The following is a 27,992-nucleotide window of genomic DNA, read 5'->3' on the forward strand; positions in this document are numbered from 1 at the left end:
TGTTCAGAGCTGCAAGCCTCCACGTTTTTACTCTCTTTCTGCTGGTTCTACCGTTTAGCTCGGCTTGTTTTCCTCTCTGTCCTGCTCCTCTCTCTCCTGATCCCCTCCCCGCCCGCCGACTGTGACCTTACCACAATTATGCATCCTCCAGTGGGACAATTAAAACCCAGCTACCTTCCCGAGTGCAGGGGGGACAGACAGAAAGAAAAGGGAGGAAATAATGATGCCAGATTTGTTCTCCTTCTTTTGAATTCACTCCTCTTGAAGTCGAAGAAGAAACAGTTTGAGCCGTTCTGACTGTTCAAACGCCATCGCTAGTCAAGGACACGCTGCCTTTCAGACACGTTGTCCAACAAAATAAAAGCTTCCCGTGTTGCTACAAAAATTCACTCATGTTGACATGTTTGTCCTCTTTCAACTTCCCCCTCCCTTCCCCCCTCTATGACAGGTGCAAGTGCAACCTTCACGCCAACAGCTGTGTGTTCGACAAAGAGAAGCTGAGCTGCGAGTGTGAACACAACACCACAGGGCCCGACTGCGGCCGCTGTAAGAGGAACTACCAGGGCCGAGCATGGAGCGCCGGCTCCTACCTGCCCATCCCCAAGGGCACGGCTAATATCTGTGAGTACACAGAGACACACAAACACACACACACACACACAGGGTGATGGATGGATGGACACAGACATGACAGGGGGAGTTTAATACACTAGCAGCAATTTTTTAATGTTAGATTGAATACAAAAAAAGTTCAATCCTGATTCAAGCAGCTTCCTGTGTGACATACTGCAGAGCTCTGCCATTCACTGTGTTCACATTGAGGTTTCAAACAGATCAAAGACATGGGAGAGAATTTTTTATGTATCTTATTTGTGTTGGTTCTGAAAAAATATGCACGCAAAGGCAAAAGATGTTACACTTCCTTAGAGTACATGGACCCAGCAAATCAATTAGTCAGTCTGCAGAATAATGACATTTTTTGGGTTGTACCTTGTGGAAACATTTGTCACATTTAGCCACTTTAACATTGAAAATTTTGGCAAAACTTAGACTTGTTTTAAAGTTTGGCTACACCTCTCACTGTTTTGGAAGCTAGGTCGTCATTTTTGGTATGTCTTGACAGTGTCTAAACTCCACTTTAAATTTCGTGAAACTTTTATTCTTATTATGAAATGCAACAAAAAGGAGATTTCTCTGCTTCTTTTTCCTCTCTAGACCACATTGAGACCTGATCCCGCTGTGTCTAGTCTTGTCAGATATGGACTTGATTATTCTAGAGAGGTTGCAGAATTTTAAAACACACTTCCAGATTTATGAGACCTTTAGTGTGTTTGCGAAAATGTAAAGTGGTTCTGGATTAGGACCTGGTTCTCTCATCTTTTTACCCAACAGCAAAATCAGAAGCTGTAAATTGGGAGGTATACCTTCAGCGTCATCAGGTTTTCAATATGAAGCTTTTGTGAATTATGTCAATCTTTTTTTAACTTAATCTAGTCACCTGAGTGGTTTATTTTCAAGAGCCCCGTGCTGATCATTTTGATGTTGATTTTGCCAGCGACAGCTCAGCTTGCAGCCCCTCCTGAGGAACCCTGGTTTCAAGATTGAAACTTTTATATTCAGTGTTTAAACAAGCTTTTATCAATTCAATTATAAAGTTTACAGCCTGTGACTCTCTGTTTGTGTGTGAAGACAAAAAAACATGCAGCTAAACTCTAAGGTTGCTAGACAAATATCCCCAATTGTCTACTTTTTCCAGGCAGCTCAAAACAGGAAGCTAAATGTGGACAAACTGTGTGATGACAGAAAACAGTGCTGGCATGTGTGAAGTCGCCAGTTGTGAAACTACATTTTTAAAACAAAGCCAGTGTATGCAAATGTTCTGCAGCATCACACAGCGGGTCTGACAGTAACTGAAGCACACTGAGCAGGTGCAGCAGGTTTATCTGAGTCCTCCTCACTGACCTTTGTGTCGACAGAGGTATAAGCAGCAGATTCAGCAGCAGCAGCAGCAGCAGATAACCTGTCTGACTTCACTCTTTGTTAATGTCCTCCTCTTTATAAGAAAAAAAAAACACTGAGCACAGAGAGTCAGAGCTCTGACTGCAGAGACCATGAACACTCTCCTCTGTCTGAGAGTGCAGGTCAGGGTTTCACTGTACCTTTCTGTTTATTTTACCTGTGCTCAACAGGTGAAGTGACTGGTACAGCCTGTAAACCTGTAAGTCAGGTTTTCAGCGTGCAAGGTCGATACATTTCTTCTCTGAAGGAATAAAGTGTTGTTTTCAAAAATGAAGATTGATCGAGCTACAGATTACATGGATTACAGAAGATGAGGAGAAAAATATGTATGATCTGCCCCTTCATCCCCTTTATGGGTATGCCAAACAGCCTATTAAGTAAAGAGTGATTAAAATGAATATTTTATTAATGTGTATCAGTTACACCTTAATGAATTATTCACAGTTGAGCAAATGCCTCTTTCCATCTCCGGTACAATTGATCTTTTTGACATTTACAAAGCCAAAAATCATGATAACAGATTTTCTATGGCCTCACTTTGGATAAAAAAATAAATAAAAAAATGCTCTACTCTGCTCCAATTTGTAGCTCATTAGGATGATACCGCACTACATGATCAATAAAACAGCTAAACTACATGGAAGATATTTGACTCAGAACACAGCCATGCAAGCTACTGAGAAAGGTAGCTAAACTAGACTGGAACTGTCTGAAACTGGAACGCCCCCATATATAGTCCCGAAGTAACACCAGGGGAGCGTCTAGGTGGTTATTTTTAAAAGTGATGGGCCATGGACCGAGCGTCTGTATTTGATGATTATGTATCAAAGACAGGCTGCATAAAACACAGAACTAACAGCGCTCACTTCTCCTGCTGTTCATCAGCCTAAACAGCATCATGATGAGCAGCGGTGGCATTGGTTCGAGAGTGCTGGCATTAATTTAAAAGCCCAGTTTTACCCCCTCCTCCTTTTATTGCCTCTGCTGTGATTTCTGATTTTCCTGGCGGCTGCTGCTGCTGCTTGAGGACTCTGGGCCACCGGCTGATGACTTATTCTGCCTCCCAGTGGAGCCGTGTTATGAGACTTAGGGAGGGTTTGTGAAATGGCCGATCCCTGAGCTCAGATTGACAGCACATTATTAAAAAAGGTGACACACACACAGACAGACACACACACACACGCATGCATAGACACACACAGGTGCTCATCCGGACCTCCTCCTCAGAGCATTCATAACTACCACACAAGGACACTCATACTCCCTCGGCCCTGCAAGTGATGAAAAACAGTCTTAGTATAAAGTGCATTATTATACTTTGTCTTGGAGGGGAAAAAATCCATAATGTAATAACGCTGTGAAAAAAAAATGTATAGAAATGCAAGGCTGTCCCTGCTGAACAGAAGAAAGTGCACAAGGCTGACAGGAAAATGCACCTTTCCTTTTTTTTCTTCTCCAAAAAGTCTCCCTCTCTCGATGTTTTCTTCAAAACCGGCAAGCATATGGCAGCTCTACAGAGACAAATTTGTCAAAGATGAAAATTTAATTAAGATTTAATTTCTTTTTACTATGCCCATCAAGTCGTCTGATGCGATAAGGGGATCGATGAATCATCATGTGAGGGGATGTGGAGGCAGGGAGGGGCTGATATTTGGTCTTACAGTATTAGGAGGAGGAGAAGAAGAGGATTGTAAAAGTGATGATGAAGGAAAAGAATGGCGACGATAGCAGGAGAGGAAATGTGCATCACTCTCTGTCACAGCTAACTCAGCCTGCCGGGGTGGCTCTGTCTCTCTCACTTTCCTTCTCTCTATCCACCCCCCTCTGATTCCCCTCCTCCTCACCCGTCTCTCAGCCTCACTCATTCTCTCCTCTTCCTCCCTCTGTGCAGACAGAAGGAGAGGGATCAGTTTGAGAATTAACCATGGCAGTTCATTTCACTGTGGGGCTCGGGATAGTGAGGGAGATAGGAGCCGGATGGGGGGGAGGGAGAGGATGGGAGGGTAGGGGGGCAGTAATGGGTGGCCTCTGAAAAGTTGAATCCAAATGTTAGAAATGTTTCCTGAATGTGATATTAAAAGGAAAATCCTTAAGTGCCCTTTAAACGGTAACCCCTCTCTGGAAAAACTTACCTTTATATCAGGCTGCATGTGTCTGCATGCAGCTGAAAGGAATAGATTAGCTTAGCTTTAATGCTGGATATCTCTGGGAGCAGGAGACACTCTGCGTCTAGTTTCAAGCAGTTTCAACCCATCAAACCATTAAAAAATTATATATGTGCACATGAGTTACTCACTTATCTGTGACACGACAATATGGTGTACCTCAAGGATCAATTTTAGGACTCGTATTATTTTTTATTTGCTTCAGAATCAAACACTACAGTCAAATTGCTTTTTCGCAGATGACACCAACTTCTTTGTATTAGATGTAGATATTTAAGGTATTTTTTTCTCAACATCATTTTAGAGTTTTCACGGTTTTAAAATATGGCTGGTAAAATACATTTCAAATTCTTGAAACTTCTTTGTCTGACTTCATAATTGAAAGAAGTTAAGCTGATATTCAAATGTCCTGTAACCTGACACTAATAGAATTCAAAGCTTTTAGTAACATGACCAGCGCTGAAACATGGAGGGTGAACCAGAAAACAGAGATATAAGAAACTAAGTTGCACTCGCAACCTTTAAGCAGCAACGGTATTCCAATCGCTCAAAACAGCCAGTCCTTGCCAGAACTTCACTGCCAGGATTTTTACATGTATCAAGGTGAGAATCCTTCCCCTTACCCAGCTGCATGGATAAAAGCTTGCAAAAGTATGTATATTTTTGATCCGGCTGGGTCAATAAAACTGCAGTTTGAGAGGTGAAAAGCAAGATATTCTTCATTATCAAAGCAAAGGTGGCTGATATCATTCATGCAGACTGTTAAAACCGTCTCTCCCTTTCAAAAGTTCACTGTCAAGCCTTGAAACTAATAATGAACCTTCCCATCAACTTACCCAAAACCACTTAATCACCACCAAACAGTAGCATTATTACTAAGCTACTGGTAGCTAGTTTGTGAGTGGTGTCAACAAGTTCAAGCTGGAGTTGTTTAGATTGGTCCACCAACACTCACCATATCAGAACAAGCATTATGTAAAGATATTCTGATCAAACATACATTAAGTAAAATACTCAGTGTTAACTTCTACTTGCCATTAATGAAATGTTCCCTCAAGGGCATGTGAACGTTGATCGTTGCCATTAGTTTGTTCTCTCACCAGGGACGGCGGAGTGTTTAATAGTATTAATCAAATGTTTCTCCCTCTCTGGATTTTTTTCCTCGGCTGGGGTTCTTTAGAGGTGAAGCCCAGGCTGGTCTCCTCATCATAGATCCAATTCCAGTTGAACAACAGCTTAAAACACATAGCTGAAAGCAGAGTCCAGTAACCTACCCATAGCATGTGTTAGGAGGAGTCCTTTCTTGCCCACCAGGGGGGCGGTTCCATAAGTGTGTGACATCACGTGAAACAAATGGATAGAAGTGAAAAAAATAGAATAAGATAACAACAACAAAAATCAGACATTTTTAAAGGAATACAGAGGATATATGCACAAAAAGTAAAATACGCACTTTCCCAACCATAAGTAGGAGACACTGTAGAATAAATAAGAAAATAAATGTAGAGCTGTCCTGAGAATAACTGCACATAAAGAAATTATGCATATCTATTATTATGTGATAATTTTGCATACCTGGTACCCCTATTTGTTAAGCCTTACCACCTACAGATGATATAATATATATATATGTTTTAGATAAAATATGCAGTGTGACTTCAGGCTGGGAAAGTTTTTATACATATAATTAGATGCAGAAATAATTACAAGTGAAAAACAGGAAGAGATTGTTAAAAGGAAACAAAAGAAGCCTGTGAAGGTTGTGACCCGCCTCTACACGGTGAAATAAGTGGAGTTACATAAGAACAGAGCGACCTTGCTGCTGCACAGTGACAGCTTTTTAAATGTTCAAGTGTTGAGCCAGATGATGATAAAATATCCTTCAAACCACCTGCAGTCATTGCTACTTAATGTTGGTGACAGGTTTACATTGTGCAAAGAACAAGTAGTGTGTTCAGGGCTGAGACAAACAGATATGTTGTGAGACAATGCCAGGATTTAGACTAATTTAATCAGATTTATTTGTTCCCAAAATAAAGACAAACATTACAAATAGATGGACAAACAGTTGTGTATGTATCCTTACTGTCTTTGCTGAGAGTGGCGCATGGGACACAGCAACTGGAAGGCAACAGGTAAACAAAACATAGAAAAATAAATTACTGAAGAGTGAGACAGCACATGCAAAGCAGTGACCGGGAAAAAATGTTATAAAAAACAGGTAAACAAAGCAAACAAAACTTTCTGCTGTGTTCAAACTTTTCTTAACTTTAAGCCCCTCTTCTCAATAGAGCGTCAGCACTTGTCAGTGAAGTATCGCTGCAATGAGTCACAACACAGTAATCTTCTACAACACAGTAGGGGACATTTTATTCATACAAGAGTGTGTGCAGATATACTTAATACACCCCTGCAGTCTGGGCACCCAATTCAAAAAAGTCTGGACTTGCCCCTGCTCTCAGGACATTTCTATCTCCTAAGAGTGGAAATGAGACTTGATTTCTTCACATTTTGTGAATAATTGAATTCAGCCGAATTTTGTCCTCATTACAGAAACTTTTCAGAGATTATAGTCTGGGTTTGTTCTGTGTGCAGCTCGATTAAAAGAATAGATTTCTTGTCAGAACAGGATTAAGAGACACTTGTTCACATTTAGCTGCAGCGAGCCTCACAGTTTATGGATCTGCTTTGATCAGAGCAGTAAAAGGCATGGACACAGTGGATTTAACTGTAATGATTCATCCACATTAGCCCTCCACTGTCTGACTGTAAACTCTGCACAGTACCCCTCATTTCTGCAGGTGACAGCAGCAACAACAAATGGTCCCGTTTATGACTTACAAATCATATTTTCTGCCGTTGTTCTCTAATTAGAGGACATTAATGCAGAGCTGGCAGATGCCTTATTATCAGTCCGACAGGGAGCAGCTGAAGTGGACAAACACTCCTCCTCACCCTCATTATATATACACACATTTAGATTTTTCTGATTAATCTTCCCTCATGTGCAGAGGAAGTGTGTTTCTATACATCACACCAAATCCCACAGGAGCTCATAATGCCTCTGTGGAATAAATCTCATTCTGCCGTGAGAGAGAACCAACATATATTATTCTATATGGGTCTCTCATATATGTTCCTTGAATGTGCATGAATACAAAAATTCACATTGGACTGGAGTCTGTACACTCTGTACATATATGTCTGGAGACATCTTTGAGCATATGCCAAAATCTTCAATATGGTTATACAATTTTAATATTGGCACGTGAGAGTGAGGAAGAAGAAGCAGTGAACTGATTTAACGAACTGTCTGTGAGGGGCAGACCTCACTGACACACACTGTGCAAAAACACAACTTTACAACATGTACTGTACACTAACACAAAACTTTTGATGAGAAATATTTCTGATGGACAGTTAGCCATTTCAAAGTTGCAGTTTGTAAGTGTGGCTAAAGGTAGCTATGACACTCAGTTAGCTTTGCAGCTAGTGGTACAATTAGCTGGCTCTGAATACAGATTGTTAGCTACAGAGCTAAATTAGCCCTGCATTTATAGTGTAATTTAACACTACTCCCTGTCTTTTAACTATGAGGTGTTCTTACTTAAATTTATTCATTTTCAAGTCTAACTGGGAATAAAACTGTCTCTGGTTTACTTCACTCTCTTACTTAAAGAGATTGAAACCTGTTCCACAGAGTGCCCCTTACTGGCCTAGAGCGCCTTTGCTGTCTTGTTACAATTTGCGGAAACAAGAATTTTAAAGCATGATGACAAAAAATGAATTATAAATTAGATATTCCATGATCAAAACTAACATAATGTCCCTTTAAATCATAAGAGGCCATGTGTCTGTGTAAAACATGATTTTTTTTTTAACCAGGGTTGCAGCTCTACTTAATTAGTGTTGTGTCTTTATGCGTCGGCGCACATAAACAGGCGTGCTATGCACACATAGCTTAACATCCACCTTCACACGCAGCTCCCACTCATTTTTGCTTTTATTTATTTTTCCACAGCTATTTGGATTTCCATTTTAGCCCCTCTCTCTTTTTTCCTTTTTTCTCTGTAAAACTCATCTTGTGTTGTTTTGCATCCTCTCATTCTGTTGCTCCTTCTGCCCTTCTTTACTGCCACCTTTTTCTTCTTCTCCTGCCTCCGCCTGTTCTCGCTCCATCTCTTGGTTTTGTTTCATGCTCACATTCTCTCTCTCTCTCTCTCTCTCTCTCTCTCTCTCTCTCTCTCTCTCTCTCTCTCTCTCTCTCTCTCTCTCTCCCCCACAACACCCCCAACCACCCCAGAGACCGAGCTTGTTTACTCTGTCTTTTCCACATCTCGGCTCTGTGCAGCTGTGACGGTAATCTTTCTTTCAAATATTTGTTTCTTCCATCTCCAGTTTTTTTTATACTCCTTCCCCCGTTGCTGCTGCCACCACCGACGCACACCTCATTCCTCCTCTTAAATCTCAAACTGTGCTTCTTCCAACATGGCTCCTGGGCACTTTAAGACTTGCCACCTTTAATTCAGATCTACACAGCAAGCGAGGGATTCAGGCAGTGCGGCGAGGCAAGACGTAATTTTGCTCCTGAGGAATTCAATCAAGTTGCATTGCTGTGTGCTTGTGTTTTGGCAGTCTCTGCCGCTACCAAACGGTTAGCGATGCCTGTCACCATCACTGGGCTCCATGTAGCCAAAGAGCTCCAGATAATGATGGCAGCCAGGGAAAGTAATTACCAACTTTGCCTGCGGTGGAAATTCAGCAGATAAGCTCCTTTTTTCAGAACCGTCCAGGTAGTGTAGGTGACACACAAAGAAGGTCAGAACAGATTGGATGCTGACAAATACAATGTCACGCAAACACAATCTTACTTCCACATCCATGACTGACTGGTTTCTTGACAGTACAATTCACCACATTCATACTGCAGCCATTTTTGATAATGTTGTACTGCCGTTTTTGCGGTTGTGGATAACAAAGGCATGGGAATCTGACATATCTTTTGCATTTTAGAGGGACATGTATGGTGGCCCTGAAGGCCAATAGTAATAAATATTTCAAAAGTGTTCTGCGAAATGTATTTTGTTAAGTGAAATTTATTTTGAGCTTTTGAAATATTTATGACTATTGGCCTTCAGGGCCACCGTAGACATGGGCTCATTTCAAATCCCAAGAACATATTTGATAAACCTTTAGTCACTGTCTGACAACAGCTAACATCGGCATTTAACCGATTACTTGCAAGTATTAACATGAGCTAGGGTTTTATATCTTGTAACAATAATAAAAAGTAGTAACTACTTGGAATTGTTTAAATGCCACCACTACAACATTTAACATTGTACATATTACCTCACATTACCATTAGCAAGGAATTTGTAATGTGTCACAATAATCCAACAGAAATATTAGTCAGGAAATTGATTATTTATTTATTTAACCTTTATTCAACCATGTAGGTCAATTGAGAAACAATTCTCATTCACAATGATGCTACCAACAGACAAAAGCTAGCCAATCATTAGCATTCAAGCATTCAACCAATTTATTCCTATTCATTCCTTGCTGTTGAATGGGTTTAACCCTTTAAAGGGCACTCATTGAAATACTTTGAAATTCAAAATTTCAACCCTAGAGTTTTATTGGAGGACATAAAAAGACTATTTAATACTTGTGCCATTTTTCAAAATGTTCCATTTTCAAGTAGAAAATCGAGGTCAACGAAGTTACCAAATATGGCTCCTTGCCCTGTGGTGGTAAAAACAATTCAAAGAATAGTGTATATGAGAAATACAAGAAAAATCATGTAGGGGTGAAAAGAACATTTATCTAACAACATTAGAACGTAAGAACATAACATAGAACATGGGGCGGGGGGCAATATCCAGGTTGCAGGTGGGTGTGACAAAGTTAGGGTCTGTCACATCATCATCATCGTCCTCTTCATCATCGTCACTGATGGCAGGATGGGCTGCCACAAAAACATTCTCCTTCCTTTTGCCATAAAACATCTGTGCAGACATTGCGTAAAATTTAGACACATGCAATAAAACATAAATTGTATTAAAATGTAGTCCTTATTTATTTATTTAGATTATTTCATTACCTGTAGGGCTGCAATTATTGATTCTTTTTACATTTATATATCAGTTTATCAGTACCTATAGGTGCAGTTCACGTCACCTCGGGTTTCTGTCTCAACCTCATTGTGAAGTAGGGGGGGTGCCATTTTGGGTGTGTGTGGAAGTTACCAAATATGGTTCCTCGCCCCATAAAGGGTTAATAACGTATACGAATTCATGGCTTCTGGTTATGTCACCAATAAAGTCAATCCTTATGTCAGCTATTGTTTTCAGTTGTCCATCACTTGAAGAGTGGTGGAAGAGTGAAGATTTGTTAGGTTGTCATTGTTTGTGTATGATTTAACGTGGAACACATCACTGCAGCATTTTAAAGTATTTTAGCAGCCAACCCAGAGCAGGAGGTCAGATGAAAACAGCCACCAATATAATATGACAAATATAGGAACTGCACATTTGAAGTCATCCTCCTGTGGGATTAGCCTGTTCAGAGAGGAAAAAGGATGTGCGCCAAATATATAAAGCCCATAGATCCGTGAGAGAACATTCTTTTATTGGTTTCTGGTAAGCCATTAGTGAGGTTACAGTGATGGCTTTGGATGTATGACAATAGAACTGGAAGTGAACCAGTGAAGGATGAACATGAGCCGCTCTTTGAACTGCCTCCCTACTGTATTTTAATGCCCATATTTAAATGTGCATTCTGTCGTATGTGCTGACCCTACATGCACACGGATCGTGTTCAGTGAGTCTCATACCCCTCTGAGATCATGTTCACAATCCAGCATCGTCCACTGTCCCTGCACAACTCATAAAAATCAATGGGGCACACCGACAACACAAGCTAATGCTCTTCCTGTGTGATAGGACAGAATTAGATTGCAGCCGTGCCACGTAATGGCAGGTCCGGGCAGGTGAAGGGGAGTGGAAATGACGGTGATTGTGAATTAATCGAATGACCTGACATGGGAGCCTGGACATCTGCTCAAACCCCACAGGTTGTTCATAAAGCGGAGGATAATTGCACTGACGGACCATTGGTGTTCCAGATCATGACCTGGAAGAGAAGCTTATTTGGCAACGAACTCCACAATCTGACAAAGTCTGATTTATCAAATGAGCTTCGGCCACTCAGACACTTGGATTGTACACAGAGGGAGTACTGTTAAATGCAAGATTAGAATCAGTATAATGTAGGAGATTTCAAGCAGTTATCACACATGCACTTAACTCCTAACATTTTTTCCTGGGTGGGCAGCATGTGTGAACACAAATGGCTGAATTTTGAACCTGACTTTACCCAGACTTTTTCCTGCCAGCCCAGAAGTAAGTGCAATTTTCACATGAAGTTTGTGAAAACACAGCCGGTTAAGTCAGGGAAAATCCCCTTGAGTGGGCTGGCAGGGCTATGACGTTAAAATGTCATTCTACTGGTGCACAACCAGTGTGATTATTTATTTGTAATTTGTAATTTATTTATTATAGGATAGCCCCTTGAGATGCAGCATCTCGTTTTCAAGGGGGTCCCAACAAAACACAAAGCAAATTAATACACACAAAACAGTAAATCACAACAAATACAAACACAGACAGCTCTCCCTCACCCTTACTCACTCCTGGACCCACCCAGCACCCCGCCATTAAACAAAACCTTGACAATAGACAGCATCAACAAAGAAAAATGTATAAATAAAGCACATTAACGTACGTCAAAAACAGGAACAGCTTGTTCTTAAATGATAAAACAAATTTTAGTTAAAGCAGTGGATGGAGGTGAGGGATTTAAGAGAAGGGGATAGATTATTCCAATCAGATGGGGCTTTGAATTTGAATGACCTGCGACCAATTTCTGTATGGATTCTGGGGACTATTATGGTGCATGTAATATGTACAATTACACTTAGCATTAATATAAAGCCAAAAATGTCATCATATCCTGAAAACTCTGTATCTTCAATCTTGGATATCTTGTGAAATTTAGACTCTGATACCCGTAGCAACCTTTTTACATCCAGCTTACCTCCTGGACCCTCAACCAGACGCCACTGACAGAAATTGTCATTTTGCCTCACAGAGGATGGGAGTTACTGGATACATCTGCCTGTGTTTCATATTTATTTTGTTTTATTGTGACTTAAATGTTTAAGATGGACAGTGTGTAACAACCACGATAACACAAATAGCATAATGGTAGCTGTGTTTTTTTTTTTTTCGTGAGGTAAAATAACTGTTTTTGTCAATGAAGTCTGGTGACCTTGAAGAGAGCAATGCACCTGCGCCACGAATACCTATAAGCCAGGGTTAAAAATACCAGACGTACCCTTTAATAGCAGTCTCTCCCTGTAAATGAGCACTTCTGATATATCTTTAACATCTACCTGAAGATACACAGCAGTCAAGCAGCCAACAGTTTGTAGCATGAGTATTTTCTTTCTTTTAACACAATTATAAAGAATATTCTCTCTGTTCAAACTTTAACTTCTGTGATGCACACTCAATAAAATCTCCCCCACAGTACCAAGAACAATTCTCTCTCTCTATCTCTCTCTCTGTCTGTCTTCCTCTCTGGTTTTATTTTTATATCCCTCTCCATTTAATGTAGTGGGTCCCCTGCTAATCTTCCAGACTAGATGAAGATAGCATCAGTGTATTATTGCTCTGTCAGCTACTTAACCAGGCTCTTTTTAGCTTGGCACTACTGTCTTCTTTTCTTTTTTTTACACTTCTGTTACAGAGATAAAACACTTACAGTCTGATGTTGTTTTACTTTGAGAGTAACTGGAGGAATGTTTTATTGAATGCTGTGTTTGCTTAAATAGAATGTACAGTAACCTACATGTGAAAGTGGAAAATAACGGTGTTTGTATCTTATGAAATAATGAAGACTGGTTTGCAGTTTTTAAAAGTATACATGTACAGTAACCTAAATAATTTACTGTTTGCCTTGCTGCTGCAGCTGGCCTGCTTTCTGTTCTCACAGCACAGTATGCAGTTTAGAATGACTCACAGGCCAGATTTATTTCTCACATCTAAAGTTGTAGCAAAGTCTCCTTAAATCAGATGTGGGTACACAGAAGCAGGTGTATCAATGCTACTCTGCAGGGATAATTGTTTTCTGTCAGATTTTTGTTGCAGTCACTTGCTAGCTTAAAAGCTAGTTTGTGTGAAACTTTCATTTTGTGATGATTCTGCCGCATCCCTGTGGATAGATTAGTATGCCATCGCTCTTTGCTGATCTTGTCCCATTCATGTGTAATTGATGTTTTCTGAGTCCAAATCTCCTCCTGCTGTCTTTAACATTCAGTTGATCTCCTTGTCTGAATCGACCTGCTGACTAACACGCATCAAAGATCAAAAAAGAAACAAGCAATCTTCTTTTATCAACAAGCTAAATGTGGGTTGAAGTGAGAGGAAGGGGCGGAACATCAATACTATGGTTCCAGCTATGTCTTGGCTCCAAAATGCATTATCAGTGCGGTATGTTAGCACCCGTCACAACAGTATTTTGCCGTTTGTTTGGGAGATGGAGATGCATTTTCCATATCTATACATTAAATGTTGCAAACACACATGAAGTCCTCATGTTTCCTCGCTGTAGTATTAGGAGATATTTCGTGACGGCTCCATCAGATAAAAGTCTCCACTACCAAAAACCATGCACTGATGCCTCTTCGCCTCCTCGCCTTCCTCTGCCGTAGGTGTGGTGGTGAGCTACTGGAGAAGAAAGCAATCTTTTTATTTCATTTCTTCTTCTCTGGTTTACGTGGGCACATTCCTCCTCTTGCCCAGCATTCCTCCCTCCCTCCCGCGGTGAGGGGGCTGTTTGTTTTTGTGGGCAGGCTGCCTTATTGAGGGCAGGGGGGAGAGCCAACAGGAGGGAGGGCCTGCGCTCAAACGGATGATTAGAAAAAGAGGAGCTGGCGTCGATGTCCTGAAAGAAAACTGCACAGAAAACCAAAAATACACCACTGATATGTTCACGTGAAGGATTCAGATAGAAACAGAGAAAAATATCTCTAATGTTGGAGCTTCATGGTGGTTTAAGAAGCCACACGTGACTTTTTGTGCTCCATATTTAGAGTCCTAATTAGTTGTTGTCTGTGGTCGGTTCAGATGATGATATGATGGACGGAATAACATCTCCTCTGATCCACAGCCCGGTGTGGCAGAGATCTGGTCACGATGGCGATGAGACAGACTGTATTATCTGTCTGGCACCGAGGATTTGTTGATGGAGGAACGGACAGGCAGGCAGCAGGATGAGACATGTCCTCCTCTGGCATCAGAGGCACAGTTTGCCATCTATGATGTCGTTTGAAATGTCGTGATATGTGAGTGTGCATGACAATTCTGACTTATGCGTCTTTTTAAAAGACAGGTGAGCTGAGAGGAATCTTAAAGCAGAGTGAAACTTTTAAATATCTCACATTTTTTATTCTCTGTCAGTGGACATGTTGTCTTCACTGGACCTGCTTTTCCATGATGTACGGGCCTTTTCAGGTGTGTTGTGTAAGAGGACAGTAGTGACCTTTCCTGGCATTACACATAACAGGGACATCAAAGTGGAAATAATGGAAGAAGCTGGAAGAAACCCAAGAACCGTGAAGCTAAACATGTAGCAGAGAGCATTTTCAAATCATAGTGATAACTGGCTGCTAAACATAAACTGGAAGACTTGAGAAGTTTATTTAATGGCACAGATGTATAGAAGTTGAAGGAGTGGATCCTTGAGGTGTTTAAGCAACTTTTAAAAAGACTAAATCTGACCCCCACTCACCTTAAGAGACATTTCAGTCAAAGATTTTCCCAATATTGGGTTTCAAAAAAATTTAAAAAGGAAAAAAACATAGGAGCAGTAACAGAGGAAGCTTTTTTCTATACCTGCCCTTATGTGTGCAGTCATTTGGGTTATCTACAGTGATGGCGGCTGCATTAATAGCTAGCAGGCAGCTTGCTAGACCTTTTCCTTACCTGTTCCTTCAAGCTAACCTCCACCATGCTGACACCATGTGAGTGAAAGCAGCTCTTCATGCTCAGTATCTACATGGTTTCCTGCTTATGTTGGTGCTGCAGAGTGCTCCAGTTAGTTGCTGACAATTTTTACATTTTCTTCCCATATTGAAAACTCCTGTTGATATTGAATTATTTTTTTTATCTGCATATCTTGAAGAGATGAAGACCAAGTCAGACTCCTGAGAGTTGTATTTTATTTTGCAATACATTTTAACTCTTTCAAAAGTACGTAAATAAGAGTACGCAAAGTTACAAAATGTATTCACAAAAGGATTGTGCAGCTGTTGCGCCTGCCTATCACGTGCAAAGGGTTTAAAGCACCTGAAACTGCCCTACAGAACAACTGGAATCTCTGTGCTCCGCTGCTGTTTGCACATTTAAGTGAGCCATTATGCTTTATGATTTTTCTCTTGTTAACTTTTTTTTTTTTTCCATAATCTCTCAGAGTTGTTTACTTATTTTAACACTTTCACTTTAAATGAACAATGATAACCTTCAAATATCCTGAGATAAATACCTTTAATGACTGTAAGGTTTTAATTATTGCCTTAATGTATAAAATGTGTACAACTTGTGAATATAGGTTCCCTCAAAAAATGTCAACCATAGAATGTGTTGAGATTCAGAGAGCAGGTGTGGAGCAAACACTTTTTTATATTATTCACAGAAACCTAAAATTCATTCACCATGAGAAAGAAAATCTTTCTTTAACAGGCAGAAACCTCCAACAGAACCAGACTCATTGGTGGACAGCTATCTGCCTCAACTGGATGGGCCTATCAAAAAGGACTTGGCAGAGATCGCTGCCAATGGTCTGTACACTGATTAGTGTGTTAAGCTTTTGTTACCAGTAGCTGGCATTATGAGAGTGCTTTTGAATAAGGAAAACTATTGAAAGTTAGGGTTTAACAAATCCAAAATACGGAGCTTGATGGTCAGAACTGAATTTCATGATCACCTCACACCCAACGGTCAAGATGTCAGGAGTTGCCTTAACTATCAAAATTCTCATGACTTAATTACCACACTGTTAAATAAAAGAAATGGCAGCAGTGAAGTTACTTGAATGGTATATTGTTCTTTGTAAATAATGTCCTTGGAGAAATGTTGTGTTTTGTTTTATGTTTAACAAAAGTTGTTCTGTCTTTCTGTCTCTCCCTCTCTCTCTCTCTCTCTCTCTCTCTCTCTCTCTCTCTCTCTCTCTCTCTCTCTCTCTCTCTCTCTCTCTCTCTCTCTCTCTCTCTCTCTCTCTTGCAGGTATTCCTAATAACATTGGTCCAGTTAGTAAGTAAAAAGTCGCAAAGGACCTCTATGAATGCTTGATGCTTTGCTTTGCCTATTGTGCCAACCTTCAACATACAACCCTGAACTCTGAGCCTAGTGTTCATTTCTGATCCCAATCTTCTAGAAAGGAAAAATAAACAATGTACGCCAACAATTTTTTGGAGGGGGTGGATAAAAAATAGCTTGGGGCTATATTGTCATGTCGTGGGCATATTAATTTATCCAGACTCAACCAGACAACTCGCCTGGCTCTGCATGCAGAATGTCATTTGTTTTTTCCCTCCTCTCTCCCATGCATTATAAATAAATGGCATCCAGACTTTATTAAAGTGCCAGGACCTCTCTGGCTGTATAAAGTCACAGGAGGTCATTTTAATATGAGCCGTGAGCACCTCAGCCGGTATTATCTTCGTCAACCAGTAGCCCCTGAGGAGGGGAGGAAGAAGAGAGGTGCCATGTCTCGAGTTACGGCTGCCTGGAAGGCGATGTGATGCAGGAACTGAAGGACTGTATTGAACAAGTCAAAGTGCACCCACAGCCTGGCTCCATCTTTTCTCTCATTCCTCTGTTCTCACTGAGGATCCTTTGTTCCCGCCGCTGCATTGATTAGCAAAGTGTCCCCTCACTGTCTGATCCTGGACACACATAGACCGGCTGAGGGCTAAACAGACCAGAAAGTTCTTGATAAAGTGGCCTTAATGATTAATTCATCAATTAAATGATGACAGACAGCACAAGTTATAGTCAGCTGTACAAAAACTACGATAATGTTGGCTCTTCTATTCCATAATTATATTAAAGCGTACAAAGTAAGAAAACTGACTCTTAGTATTTGGACATTGTTATCACAAACAATGTATTAGAAGTGAACGTAGTCGTCATTATTTTACCCATTGGTTGGTGGAGCACCACTTGGAAGCTTGAAGCCTGGCGTTTGCCTTTGACTTCTTGGTTTTCTGAAGGTCAGATGTGACCATATTTGGACTAGAGGGTGGCGTTAAAAAGCAGTGTGGAGAAAGTTAAGCCAAAGCTTGGTCCACAAGAAACATCCAAAATTCGTACTAACTGATATTAATTGTTAAGCTTATTTTTTGATGTTGCGAATCAGACTCAAAACAAATTAAACTGACCAAAAAAAAAAAAAAATGTCCAACCAGACGCTGTACAAACCATTATCTATAGTCACTTGTCAATCACATTTACCCCCGCCTTAAATCCTCCTCTTCTTTGGGTCTCTGTGACTCTAAATGGGACGATAAATCACAAAATGAACATCTTACTGTATGCTGACAGGTATGACAAGTGAAGCCAAAGCAGAAGTGTCATTCTGTCTAAAGGAGGTCGACTACATATGTTGTAAAAATAAATCAGTCTGATTGTATAGAAGTCTATGAGAAATTGTTAGAAGCATGATTTACACCCCCAAAAATGAGAAGTTCAACATACATCCCAAATTTGTAAACTATATATGCACCTGGTTAATGAAATAAGCGCTCAAGTTAGACAGATGTTGGCTGACCCCTTCCTCCTCTGCAGCTCCACACTCTTGTCTAAATATGGCCACTTTAGGCCCTGACAGCAACTGCTAAGTGCCAACCTCAAGGCTTAATATGGTCATCCACAAACTAACAGGTGACATGACAGTGACTATGCCCTTCTCGTATGATATCTAAAGTTTCATATATCTCAGAAAAAAGGCGAAAATGCCCTGATTTTGAATATATTTTAAAGCCCCATTATAAATGCTGATTTTTTAATATGTACAGTGTAATGTTTTAAGCTGAATATGGAATTAATGCCCAAGAGTTACCGAGCCAAGCTGCACATAGCAAGACACACATAGACGACGCATGCACACTTATCCTGTCCTTCATCATTTAAAGGACTAAGACGATCCCCGGGCAGCTTTCCAACTCTCCGCTGTGACAGACACAGATTGTTCCCAGGTGGTTTTTAATCAGCTTTAGCCTGCTAGCTTACACAGGAGGTGAACACTGGTTGTAAAGTCTGATGCTATGTCATGAGTCAGAAATGGACATGTGGCCAAGAACACCCCCCCCCCCCCTCCCTCCCTCCGTCCCCTTCCACTTCCTCACACCTGAGAAATGATGCTTCCTCTTCATGCACGGCCTGACAAGTGCTCAGTGTGTGTGTGTGCATGCTCCTCATACACACAAGCATACATATTCACATCAGTCCCATCCGAATGTCAGGCCAGACCATGTCCAAAGGCTGTCCTCAAATCCTACATTGGGAGTGAGTGCATGCTGATAAAAGTGTGTGCGTGTGTGTGTGAGAGGAAGTGATGTAGAGAGGACACTCTGACAAACCAAAGTCTTCACTCCTCATCCAGATTGGCCCACAGGGATTTAAAGTCCTCACAAGCGTGTGTCCTGTCACAACAGAGCCCGACACAACGTTAAAAACTAAACACAGCGACGAGGACGTTTTCAGAGCAAACACAAACTCATTTAACGTCTGCAGATTAATAAAGGAAAAATAGAGTGGACAAATAAAGAGGTGAGGATGTCCTTCAGGTTGTTAGACGGACAAATACAGAGCTCTCCAGTTTTCATGTTGTTGTTTGAAGGTAATTGAATTTCTTATTGACTTTTCTCAATTCTATTTCAAGTTTATTAAGCCGGGCAGAATCGCCTAATGCGCACCATTAAAGTGAAATTAATATTTAAAAAAACAATTCTGCCTCTGCAAGATTGCATTTCATCATGGGTATGGCATTGATTAAAATCCGTCACCACTCATTTAACTCACACTACCTGAATATTCCCCATGACAAAATAATTAATGGAGCCCAGATGTGAGTTACATCCATCAGTTACCAACACAGAATGATTAAAAATGAACTCACTTTACCGATGTGGCGTTATAGATCAGGACATGGCGGGTTCATTATGTATGTTTTGTGTTTCCTACAACGAAACACACTTCTTGTTTCTGCCGGGGATGAATTGTACATGCTTTGATTTTGAGCTCCACCACTGAACGCTTAACAGAGACAGAAAAAGGACAAAAACTCAGAAAAAAAAGGCACATGACAGTTTATAAGATTGAAGACCTGAGTTTGAGTGCGGATGCCGTGTACCCTTTTTCTTAAGCTCTTTATTTGTTAATCTGTCATTTTCAAAAAGCCTCTCATCGAGTGACTCCAGTGACTTAAACCCGGCAAAGACGTGGCAGTCGTCACCGGAGCTAGAATCCCCAGCAGGAGATGATGTGAAACACTTTTTAGAAGATAAAAATATGAAAGAGGAGGATGAGACAGGAGATAGTGCAGGGTTGTCTTTTTGTGCTCGAGCTCTTTCTGAAATCAATGACTGCTAATGTTAGTGTGAAGACCTGCCAAGCTCAAAGCTTAGGAATTATTTTATTCCAATGTTATAAAAAAAAAAAGGTTTGAAAGCGGGCCTTTCTAAACTGATTCAGCAGTCATATTCTCTATTCACACATCGTTAGTTTAATAGGCCTCCTGCCTGCACACCACTGGACATTAATTACCCAAGATTGCATGATTCATGGAGTCGATAGCCAAAGGACAGAAAGATCAAGTGAAGAGACGAAGGGGCACGATGAGGAAACTTATCCGTATTCCTCCCTTTGCTTGAGTCCTCTCCATTTCCAACCGCAGCGCATTTCCCTGACACGGAAATACCGACTTGTATGTAATTATGAGGTTATGCTACCCGCAGCAGTCCGTCATTCCAAGTCCCAACACCTGCCATTATTTATTCATTGTTATTCTTCCACCAGAAATACACTGTAATGAGATATCGATTACACAGTCAATGTGATGAATTAAACAAAATGCCCCCTAACTTCCTAATTTGCTATACCACTCGCTTGCATAAATCATGACTTAAATACTAAGTTGCAGAGGGTTTTATCTTTTTTCTTCAGTTTGTCACTCATCATTGCCATCACCATGAACACACACATACACATACAAGCCCATGGAAGTCGCACAAATGACATACTACGTCTCTCCAATGGGTCACTGGATGCATCTTTTTGCTCGTCCATGTCAGCCCTGCCCCATTGTATTTGCTGTTTCCTGATTTACAGATTTGAGTCATGCTGGACATGTCCATGTCTCCAGTTGTGTGTCCACCACCACGTAGTCCCCCTTCCCCCCTCTATAGACTATATGTACAGTGCATCACACAAGTGCACATGAATAACTCCTGGTTTCTCTCAATTGCACGCAGTTCGGCCGAATGTGTCATCGCTAGGTGTCGCTAACCGAAAAGAAGGTAGGCATCTGTAAGAATATACAACAACTCTGTTTATTTCATATTGTCCCTGGTGAGAGGTGTTAATGGAGAGCAAAAACAAAGAAAAATTTAATCTTTGGTAGATTCAAGTATTTGGGTAATATCTTCCCCTCAACCAATATTGGATATTTTCCTGACAAACCAAAAATAAAAAATCTTAGTGTGCATTTCCTGCTCATGATAAGGGTTCTGAGCTCCTCCAGTGTCTTCACACTGCAGCACGGCCGTGCATTATCCTCTCAAACACTTAATCTGTGCACTATACATTTATGCATACACATTTTAATTATGTGCAGATCTTTCAAGGATTCTCAGTCCCAGCTTAAGGCACAAGGAGGAAAAACAGCCGAGGTTTCATGGTGGTTTTTATGCAGATTGATTTTAGCCTCATCTCAGCTTAATCCATCGTGCACATGTGATGTGCAGCCACTTCGCAGAAACAACGAGCGCACAGCCACTCAGCTCTGTGTTTCCATGACTGTAGCCAAGCGCACACAGTGTGTGTGTTTACGTGTGTGTGTGTGTGTGTGTGTGTGTGTCAGGGGCTTATGTGGCCCAGCACAAAGGCAGAGGCTGGGCCTATTATTCCTTTTTCCCCCTGTTTGTTTTATGACCGGAAAGGAATGGAGGGATTGATGTGTTCACTGTGAGCCAGCGTCTTACCCACGCTCCTCTGCACAGATTTATAAGGTGAAAATTGTTGGCTGGCCTCCGCTGAGCTGGAGAGTAGTTTGTCAGGGGATAGTTTCTGTCTGGGGAAACATACACACACGCTGCTGAATTACACAAAGCACTTGTTAATGAAATGAGGCATAAAAGAGGGACCATAATATTAGGATTGTTCGCCATCTAAGGCGTTTGTAACAGATGCTGCTACAGGCAGCCAACTCCACTTGGCAATGTCACTCCTTATTTCCCAATGCCATCATTCATCATTATATTTCTTTTTTTACTGTTACATTTATTATCAAGCATGATGTTCAGTGATTCTCTGACATTACATGTTTTGTTGTTTAATTGATATACCATGTTTTTTTTTTGTTTGTTTGTTTCTTCTTTTAATTTATCTAGTAGCTCCTCAGGTTGCATTGTCCACTGCCCCCTCTGTCCACGTTGCAAACAGCAAGCGAGGTAGGACCTCTGGATTCATACATTGCCCCCCCACCCTCCCCCCCAGATAACACCCAAGCCCTCTCTCTGTCTGAACTGATGTCTCTGTTTAACTGTAAGCCCCCTGACCCCTGCACCACTAACCCTATGTCAGAGCACTGTGTATCCATATCTGTAGCTCAGTGCTCCAGTGTTCACTCGTCTATGGAATCGTTTCTAAACACTACGAAAGTCCCTGGAATCGTATCTTTGTCAGTAAAAATAAAGTGGTTGCATGAGACTTCGACTATTTTTGGAGAACGTGTTTCCAAGTCTGGAGACTTTTTATTCCCCGTGCGTGCATGATTTATGACCTTAGCCTATTTCTGAACAGGAGAGATTATTTGTCTTCTGAGAGTACGTCTGCCAGAGAGAGGAATAATGCAGAAGGTCTTACTCACACATGGACGAGATATTCTGCTTTAGGTGAAAGGTAGAGTGGACTAGACTCCCTGCTCCTTCATTTCCAAGCCAGACAGAGAGACCTGACCTCAATACAGATCTTTAATAACCACAATCTCTTGGACCAAAGCCCTATCCGCCAACCTCCCCTTATTCTAGATCTGTTAGTGGGCTTTCTGTCCGAGCGGCTGCCAGCAGGGCTTAAGGGTCACATCTGTCAGCGCTGTGGCACCCGGTGTCAGCGGTCACTCAGCGTGGCAGACTGATCCTTACTCCGAGAGAGCCAAGCTGGAGTTGCCCCCTCCTCTCCCCTGCCCTCCCCTCCCTTCCTCCACCCTACGCCTCCTCAGGCCAGAGCTGCCAGTGAGTATCATAGACCGCAGTGCGAGCTTCTGCAGTTCATCTACAACTCCATATATCTAATTTAGCATGACATTACAGTGCATAGCAGGCAGTGACACACTCTTCCAAGCTGCAACTCACTGTGCACTTGACTGCTTCCAGAAAACAGTATAAGCTGAGTGGTAAGAGCCCTTTAAAAACAACAGTCCAGACACTTAAGTTCTAGCTGTTGGATGACTTAAGGGTTGCTTGGATTTAAAATTTGTCGTACATTTCATCACAGAGGGTTTTGATCTGAAGCTCCATTAAATGTTTCCTACACTCGAAAGAAGGATTAAATTCAAACATTTCAGCACCATTTCCCTGAGTGAAAAGCTCCATCTCATTCATGGTTTGACCTGCTATACGCTCTGTGGTGTTTCTGGTGTCTGTGTGCCTTCAGTCTGGAGTCTTTCTCGCCTCATGTTGTGGTGTGCTTGACGTGATGTGACCTCTTTGAGTCTTACTAACGCCGTGCTTTTTTTATGTGGTGTCTTTTTCTAACTCTGGCTGTGCTCACACCAGACTACTCATGAGTGACCCCCGACCCATCATTCTTCTCCTCCCTCATAACGCAGCCTCCACTTTTAACCTTGCATGCCATGGTGCCTCGCTACAATCCTTGCTAACATCTCCGTCGCAGCACTTGCAAATTCTGCAACGATTTCAACACTCCCTACCGCGTCTCTCTTTCTTTCTTTCCTTCTCTTCTTTTCCTCTCTTTACCTGCCCTCTCTCCTTCACATTTCCCCTCTTTTTGCAAGACTGCGAATGCTTCGGCCACTCCAACCGATGCAGCTACATTGAGCTGCTAAACACCGTCATTTGCGTGAGCTGTAAGCACAACACTAGGGGCCAGCACTGCCAGCTATGCAAGCTGGGCTTCTACCGCAATGCCTCTGCAGAACTGGACGATGAAAATGTTTGCATAGGTTAGTCCCCCCCACCGTCCCCTTTCACTGCAACCCTGCTTTCACACAAACACTTTCCTATCTCACCTCCTGTCTTTGACTTGTCACCATAAGAAAGCATCACCATTCACCCTTCACCATTTCATTAACGGTACATCAGTCTGCCTCCATGTTTTTAAGTGGTCTCCATATCCTCCTCTTTTGCTTCTTCTGCTTTAGCACAGTGATGTCACTCATTATTGTGAGTTAAGATAAAGACACCAAAATGGATGTGTTGAAGAATTTGGTCAATTTCTTTCAGGTTTCATTTTCTGCAGACAGGTTTAGGGTTACCACTGTGTAATGATTATCTCCCTACATGTATGAACCCATTGTACAATTAGATTTTTCGTAAATACACCTTAAATTCTAATCTGTGTTTGCTCGTTATAATATAGCTTTGTGCGTTGACATTTCCACCATGGGTGACTGAAAATGGACGTGTGCAAAACACAGCATATATGATTCATCTTAGACTTAGACTTAAATTATTTCTAAGGCTAAGTCTAAGACTGCTACTTTAAGAAAGCTGTAACTCTCCTGGAGCTCTACTGACTTCCTTATCGGCACGACAGCTAGCCTGCCTAACATTACCAAGCAGGTCCTGTCAGTATGATAAGCTGGGCTAGCTAAGCAACAGGCCGAGCACACCGAGAGTGATTGACAAATCTAACGACATACAGTATTGAACTTGCGGTAAACAAAGGGATGTTTTTCTATTGGTGAAACCAGCTACAGCCTTGGCAATGACATTGATTGTCATACAGACAAGGATTGTTAAAAAAAATGGGAATTTATTAGTGTTTTATAGTTTTAAAGATATTTGTTGGGACGAGGACACAGCTTGAAAACTGAACGGCCACAATCATGGTCATTATCAATTATATTACAGGGGTATAGCCTTTAAGTTGCTGATTATACAGTATGTTGCAGTCACTGTTTACTAGCTTATATGTAGTGTGTCCCATTTGGCTTCTATGGCCTAGCTTGTTTCTATTGGTGTAGGATAACATTAGGTTTGCATCTGCTACCTGTTTATGTAGTATGCTATTTTACATTTCTAGCAGCTGCACTTATCAATTTGTTTATAATGTTTGTTACAGTACAGCCTGTGTTGTTGCTTATGGATACTAGCTTGTATTGATGTAAGAATATCTCTGTAGCTGCTCTACTTGTGTAGAGTTGTACAGTTTGGTTCTCTCTGCTTGCTTACCTGTTTAGGTAGTATGTTACTTTAAATTTCTAGCTGTTATCTTGATTTCGTAAGTTACACCATGTCTCTATCTGCTATATTATCTATATTGCTTTATATATGTATATACTGTACATTAACTATATACAGCTTTATAAATTATATCTAGCTTTTATTGACTTATGCAAATCAGAATTTGCATAGCGACTAGGTTGTGTTTTTGCTTTCAAGCTACTAGCTTAAAGTATATTAGAATTTAGTATAGCTGTAAGCTTGTTTTATGTACATAGTATTGTGTCAGATGGCTTGTGAGAGTATGTTATCTAGCTAATGTTAATAGATTAAAAAAAGGTTGTTTTAGCTAGTACCTTATTTAATATAAGTCTTACAGTTGTTCTTTAGCTGTTGTGGTTACTTCACTGCTAGCTTCTTTTGAACTTTGTCACTACTTTGCACTTGTTTGATGTAGTATTTTAATGTCTGCCAGCTTGTGTGTTTTAAGGTAGTATACTATAAGTTAGATGCTAGCAGGTTTTTTTTTCTTCTAGCGGCTAGTTTGTATTAATTAATGAAATATGGCTAGTATTCAAGAAGCTAACTTCTTACTGTTTTGCTTTTTTTCGCTATAGTGATGGAGAACCTGACAGTTGGTCGCCAGTCCATTGTACTGTATTTTGATTTGATCTTCAAAAGACGTTTTGGTTCTGCTACCTTCATAAATGTAGCTCTTGTTGTGGTTGTTTCTATCAGCTAACATACTTGTGTAACAGCTTATGTATTGCTGCTAGCCTGTGTTGTTCTTTCTAGCTAGCTTGTATTGATAAAGTATGTTATAACTGAGACTGGCTGTGAGCTTGTTTTATGTAATAGTATTTGGTTGGTTTGTGTCTGCTAGCTTGTAGCTGTTAAGGTAGCATGCTACATTATTTGTTGATATGTTTTAAAGACATTTTTGTTTTGCTAGCTTCACAAATCTTGTGAAAGGGTGCATTTAAATGTATGCCACCAGTAATGATGCCTAGAGACGTTTTTTGTTTATCAGTGCAGTTGAGCCTTTAACCTTTTGCGCCTGATTTGTGAATTATACAATGTTTTCTGGCAGTTTAACAGGCACAAAAGCTGAGCAATCTTTTAGTCAATCAGGCTTTCACTTTGCATTAAAATATGAACATACTTCTCAGACAGATAGAATCTGATTTAAAGGCCTGCCTCTAATACAAGCCTGCTCCATATAAAGACCCTCCGCAGAAGAAGCAAAAAAAAAGGCCCCGGTTTGTATTACAGGATTTACAGTAATATACAGGAGGTTTAAATCTGCTACCTTGTTTGTTTCTATGTAGTATTTCACAGTTGACTTCCATTTTCTCACTTGAACTCATGATAATTTTGAAGTCCATTGTCATCATGAGGTTGCCAGGGAACCATGAGAAACAGAACTAGCATATTCAGCTTACAGTCCCCTGTCTTCAGCGTGTGACTGACAAAGTGAAAACTAATAGGTTTGTACAGTCATTCATACACAGCATCATGTGTTTCATATGGGTGAAAGTGTGTGAAAACTGCATTTTTACTTGGTTCTGAAGGCAGTATGGCTCTCTGTTGTATACTTTAGCTAACATGTGGAGTGTGAGTTCACAGCACTCAGTGGCAGGTGCATTTGTGAGTCCTGAGGGGGGAGTCTGACAGGCAACAAGAGTTTTGAGAGAAATGTCACAGCGAAGTCACACCGCCAGTCAGAGGTGCCACACCAGTGCATATGTCGTATACATGAAGTGGCCTCAGGAGTAGCAGCTGAAAACCGTCACAGAGGCGTTATACCTCGTGCCCGCTCGCTGTCACCCTGCCTCTCTGTGACTGACCCCCCCGTTTGTCACTAACCGTCACCTCCGTCCTCCTGCCTGACCCCCGGTTGTCACTCGAGTGCATCCACGTGCAGCCGGCACAGCAGCAGAAGGTGCAATGTGATGGTCAGGGGCTGTCAAAATAGGTGTCACTTTGACTGCAGAGTGCTCGGGACGCTGTGGAAAGCTGGAAGGTCAGTTGAGCGTAGGACACAAGAGACTCGACAGGTTTTTTTTTTTTAAAGACAAGGTTCTTTTTAAGGATATTTCAAGTTGCTGATTGGCTTTTGACCACTGTCTTGTGTGAGAGAGAAAGATATGCAGAGTAAAAGGATAACTTGAAGTTTGAACATCATGTCCAAATTTGAGAGAATTAAGGAACATGTTACGACAATGCCCATTTCAATGTACTGTACTTTCATTCCTCTAAAACCTGTACATTCACATTGATCCCTGTTTCCATCGTGCATCTGAAACTTGCTCATCACATCTCCTGTCTCCTCTTTGCTTCTGTTTCTGTCACTCTTTCTCTCTCTCTGTTTGAATGAATAAGATATTAATTAGTAAAGCATGTGCAGATTAGCTCACTTTGTTCATCTTAAATCAAAGCCACTGATAATGCTTTGCATATTTGCTCATTGCACATTGTATAATAGTAAGCTAAATGTTATAATAATTACAAATATGCTGTAATGATTACATGCATCTATAATCAGCTTCATTCTTTTCTCATTCTGTCTCCATTACAGTTGAAATGGTAGCATTTTTCCTGTATGAGTCTTGAAATGTAGTCACATTTTTAATAATTAAGCACCTTGTTGTGATAGTTGAGATGATAATGAAGCAGAGGAATGTGGTCCTCGCAGGAAGTCAAAGAACCGCCCTGTTTCCAGCCTGTGTGTGTATGTGTGTCTTGTTTTTCCAGAGTGTAATTGTAATCCCTTTGGCTCAGTCAGTGATCGCTGTAATGGCACAGGATTTTGTATATGTAAGGAGGGCACTACAGGGCCCAAGTGTCAGGAGTGTCTGCCCGGATATTTGTGGGACGATGGCTGCAAATGTAAGTAGAACCACGACTCTCCCTACGCAGCTCCTGACTGTCCTCCCTCCTCTCTCTCCCTTGCTCTCCCTTGCTCTCTCTCTCTCTCTCTCTCTCTCTCTCTCTCTCTCTCTCTCTCTCTCCTCTCTCTCTCTCTCTCTCTCTCTCTCTCTCTCTCTGATGTCTTT

At 41.1% G+C, this 27,992-nt stretch overlaps 1 protein-coding gene across 1 annotated transcript in view; it reads left to right on the forward strand.

The window, feature by feature from the left end:
• The window catches only part of ntng1a (netrin g1a), a 337,096-nt gene that overhangs the window by 298,770 nt on the left and 10,334 nt on the right, over positions 1-27,992 (forward strand). The window contains exons 10-14 of the mRNA XM_034705917.1: positions 449-621; positions 16,535-16,561; positions 20,785-20,829; positions 21,922-21,981; positions 27,691-27,825. Of these exons, the coding sequence (XP_034561808.1) occupies positions 449-621; positions 16,535-16,561; positions 20,785-20,829; positions 21,922-21,981; positions 27,691-27,825 (440 nt within the window). The remainder of the gene's footprint in view (positions 1-448; positions 622-16,534; positions 16,562-20,784; positions 20,830-21,921; positions 21,982-27,690; positions 27,826-27,992) is intronic.

The sequence above is a fragment of the Notolabrus celidotus genome, chromosome 17 (assembly GCF_009762535.1).
Source record: "Notolabrus celidotus isolate fNotCel1 chromosome 17, fNotCel1.pri, whole genome shotgun sequence".
NCBI lineage: Eukaryota > Metazoa > Chordata > Actinopteri > Labriformes > Labridae > Notolabrus > Notolabrus celidotus.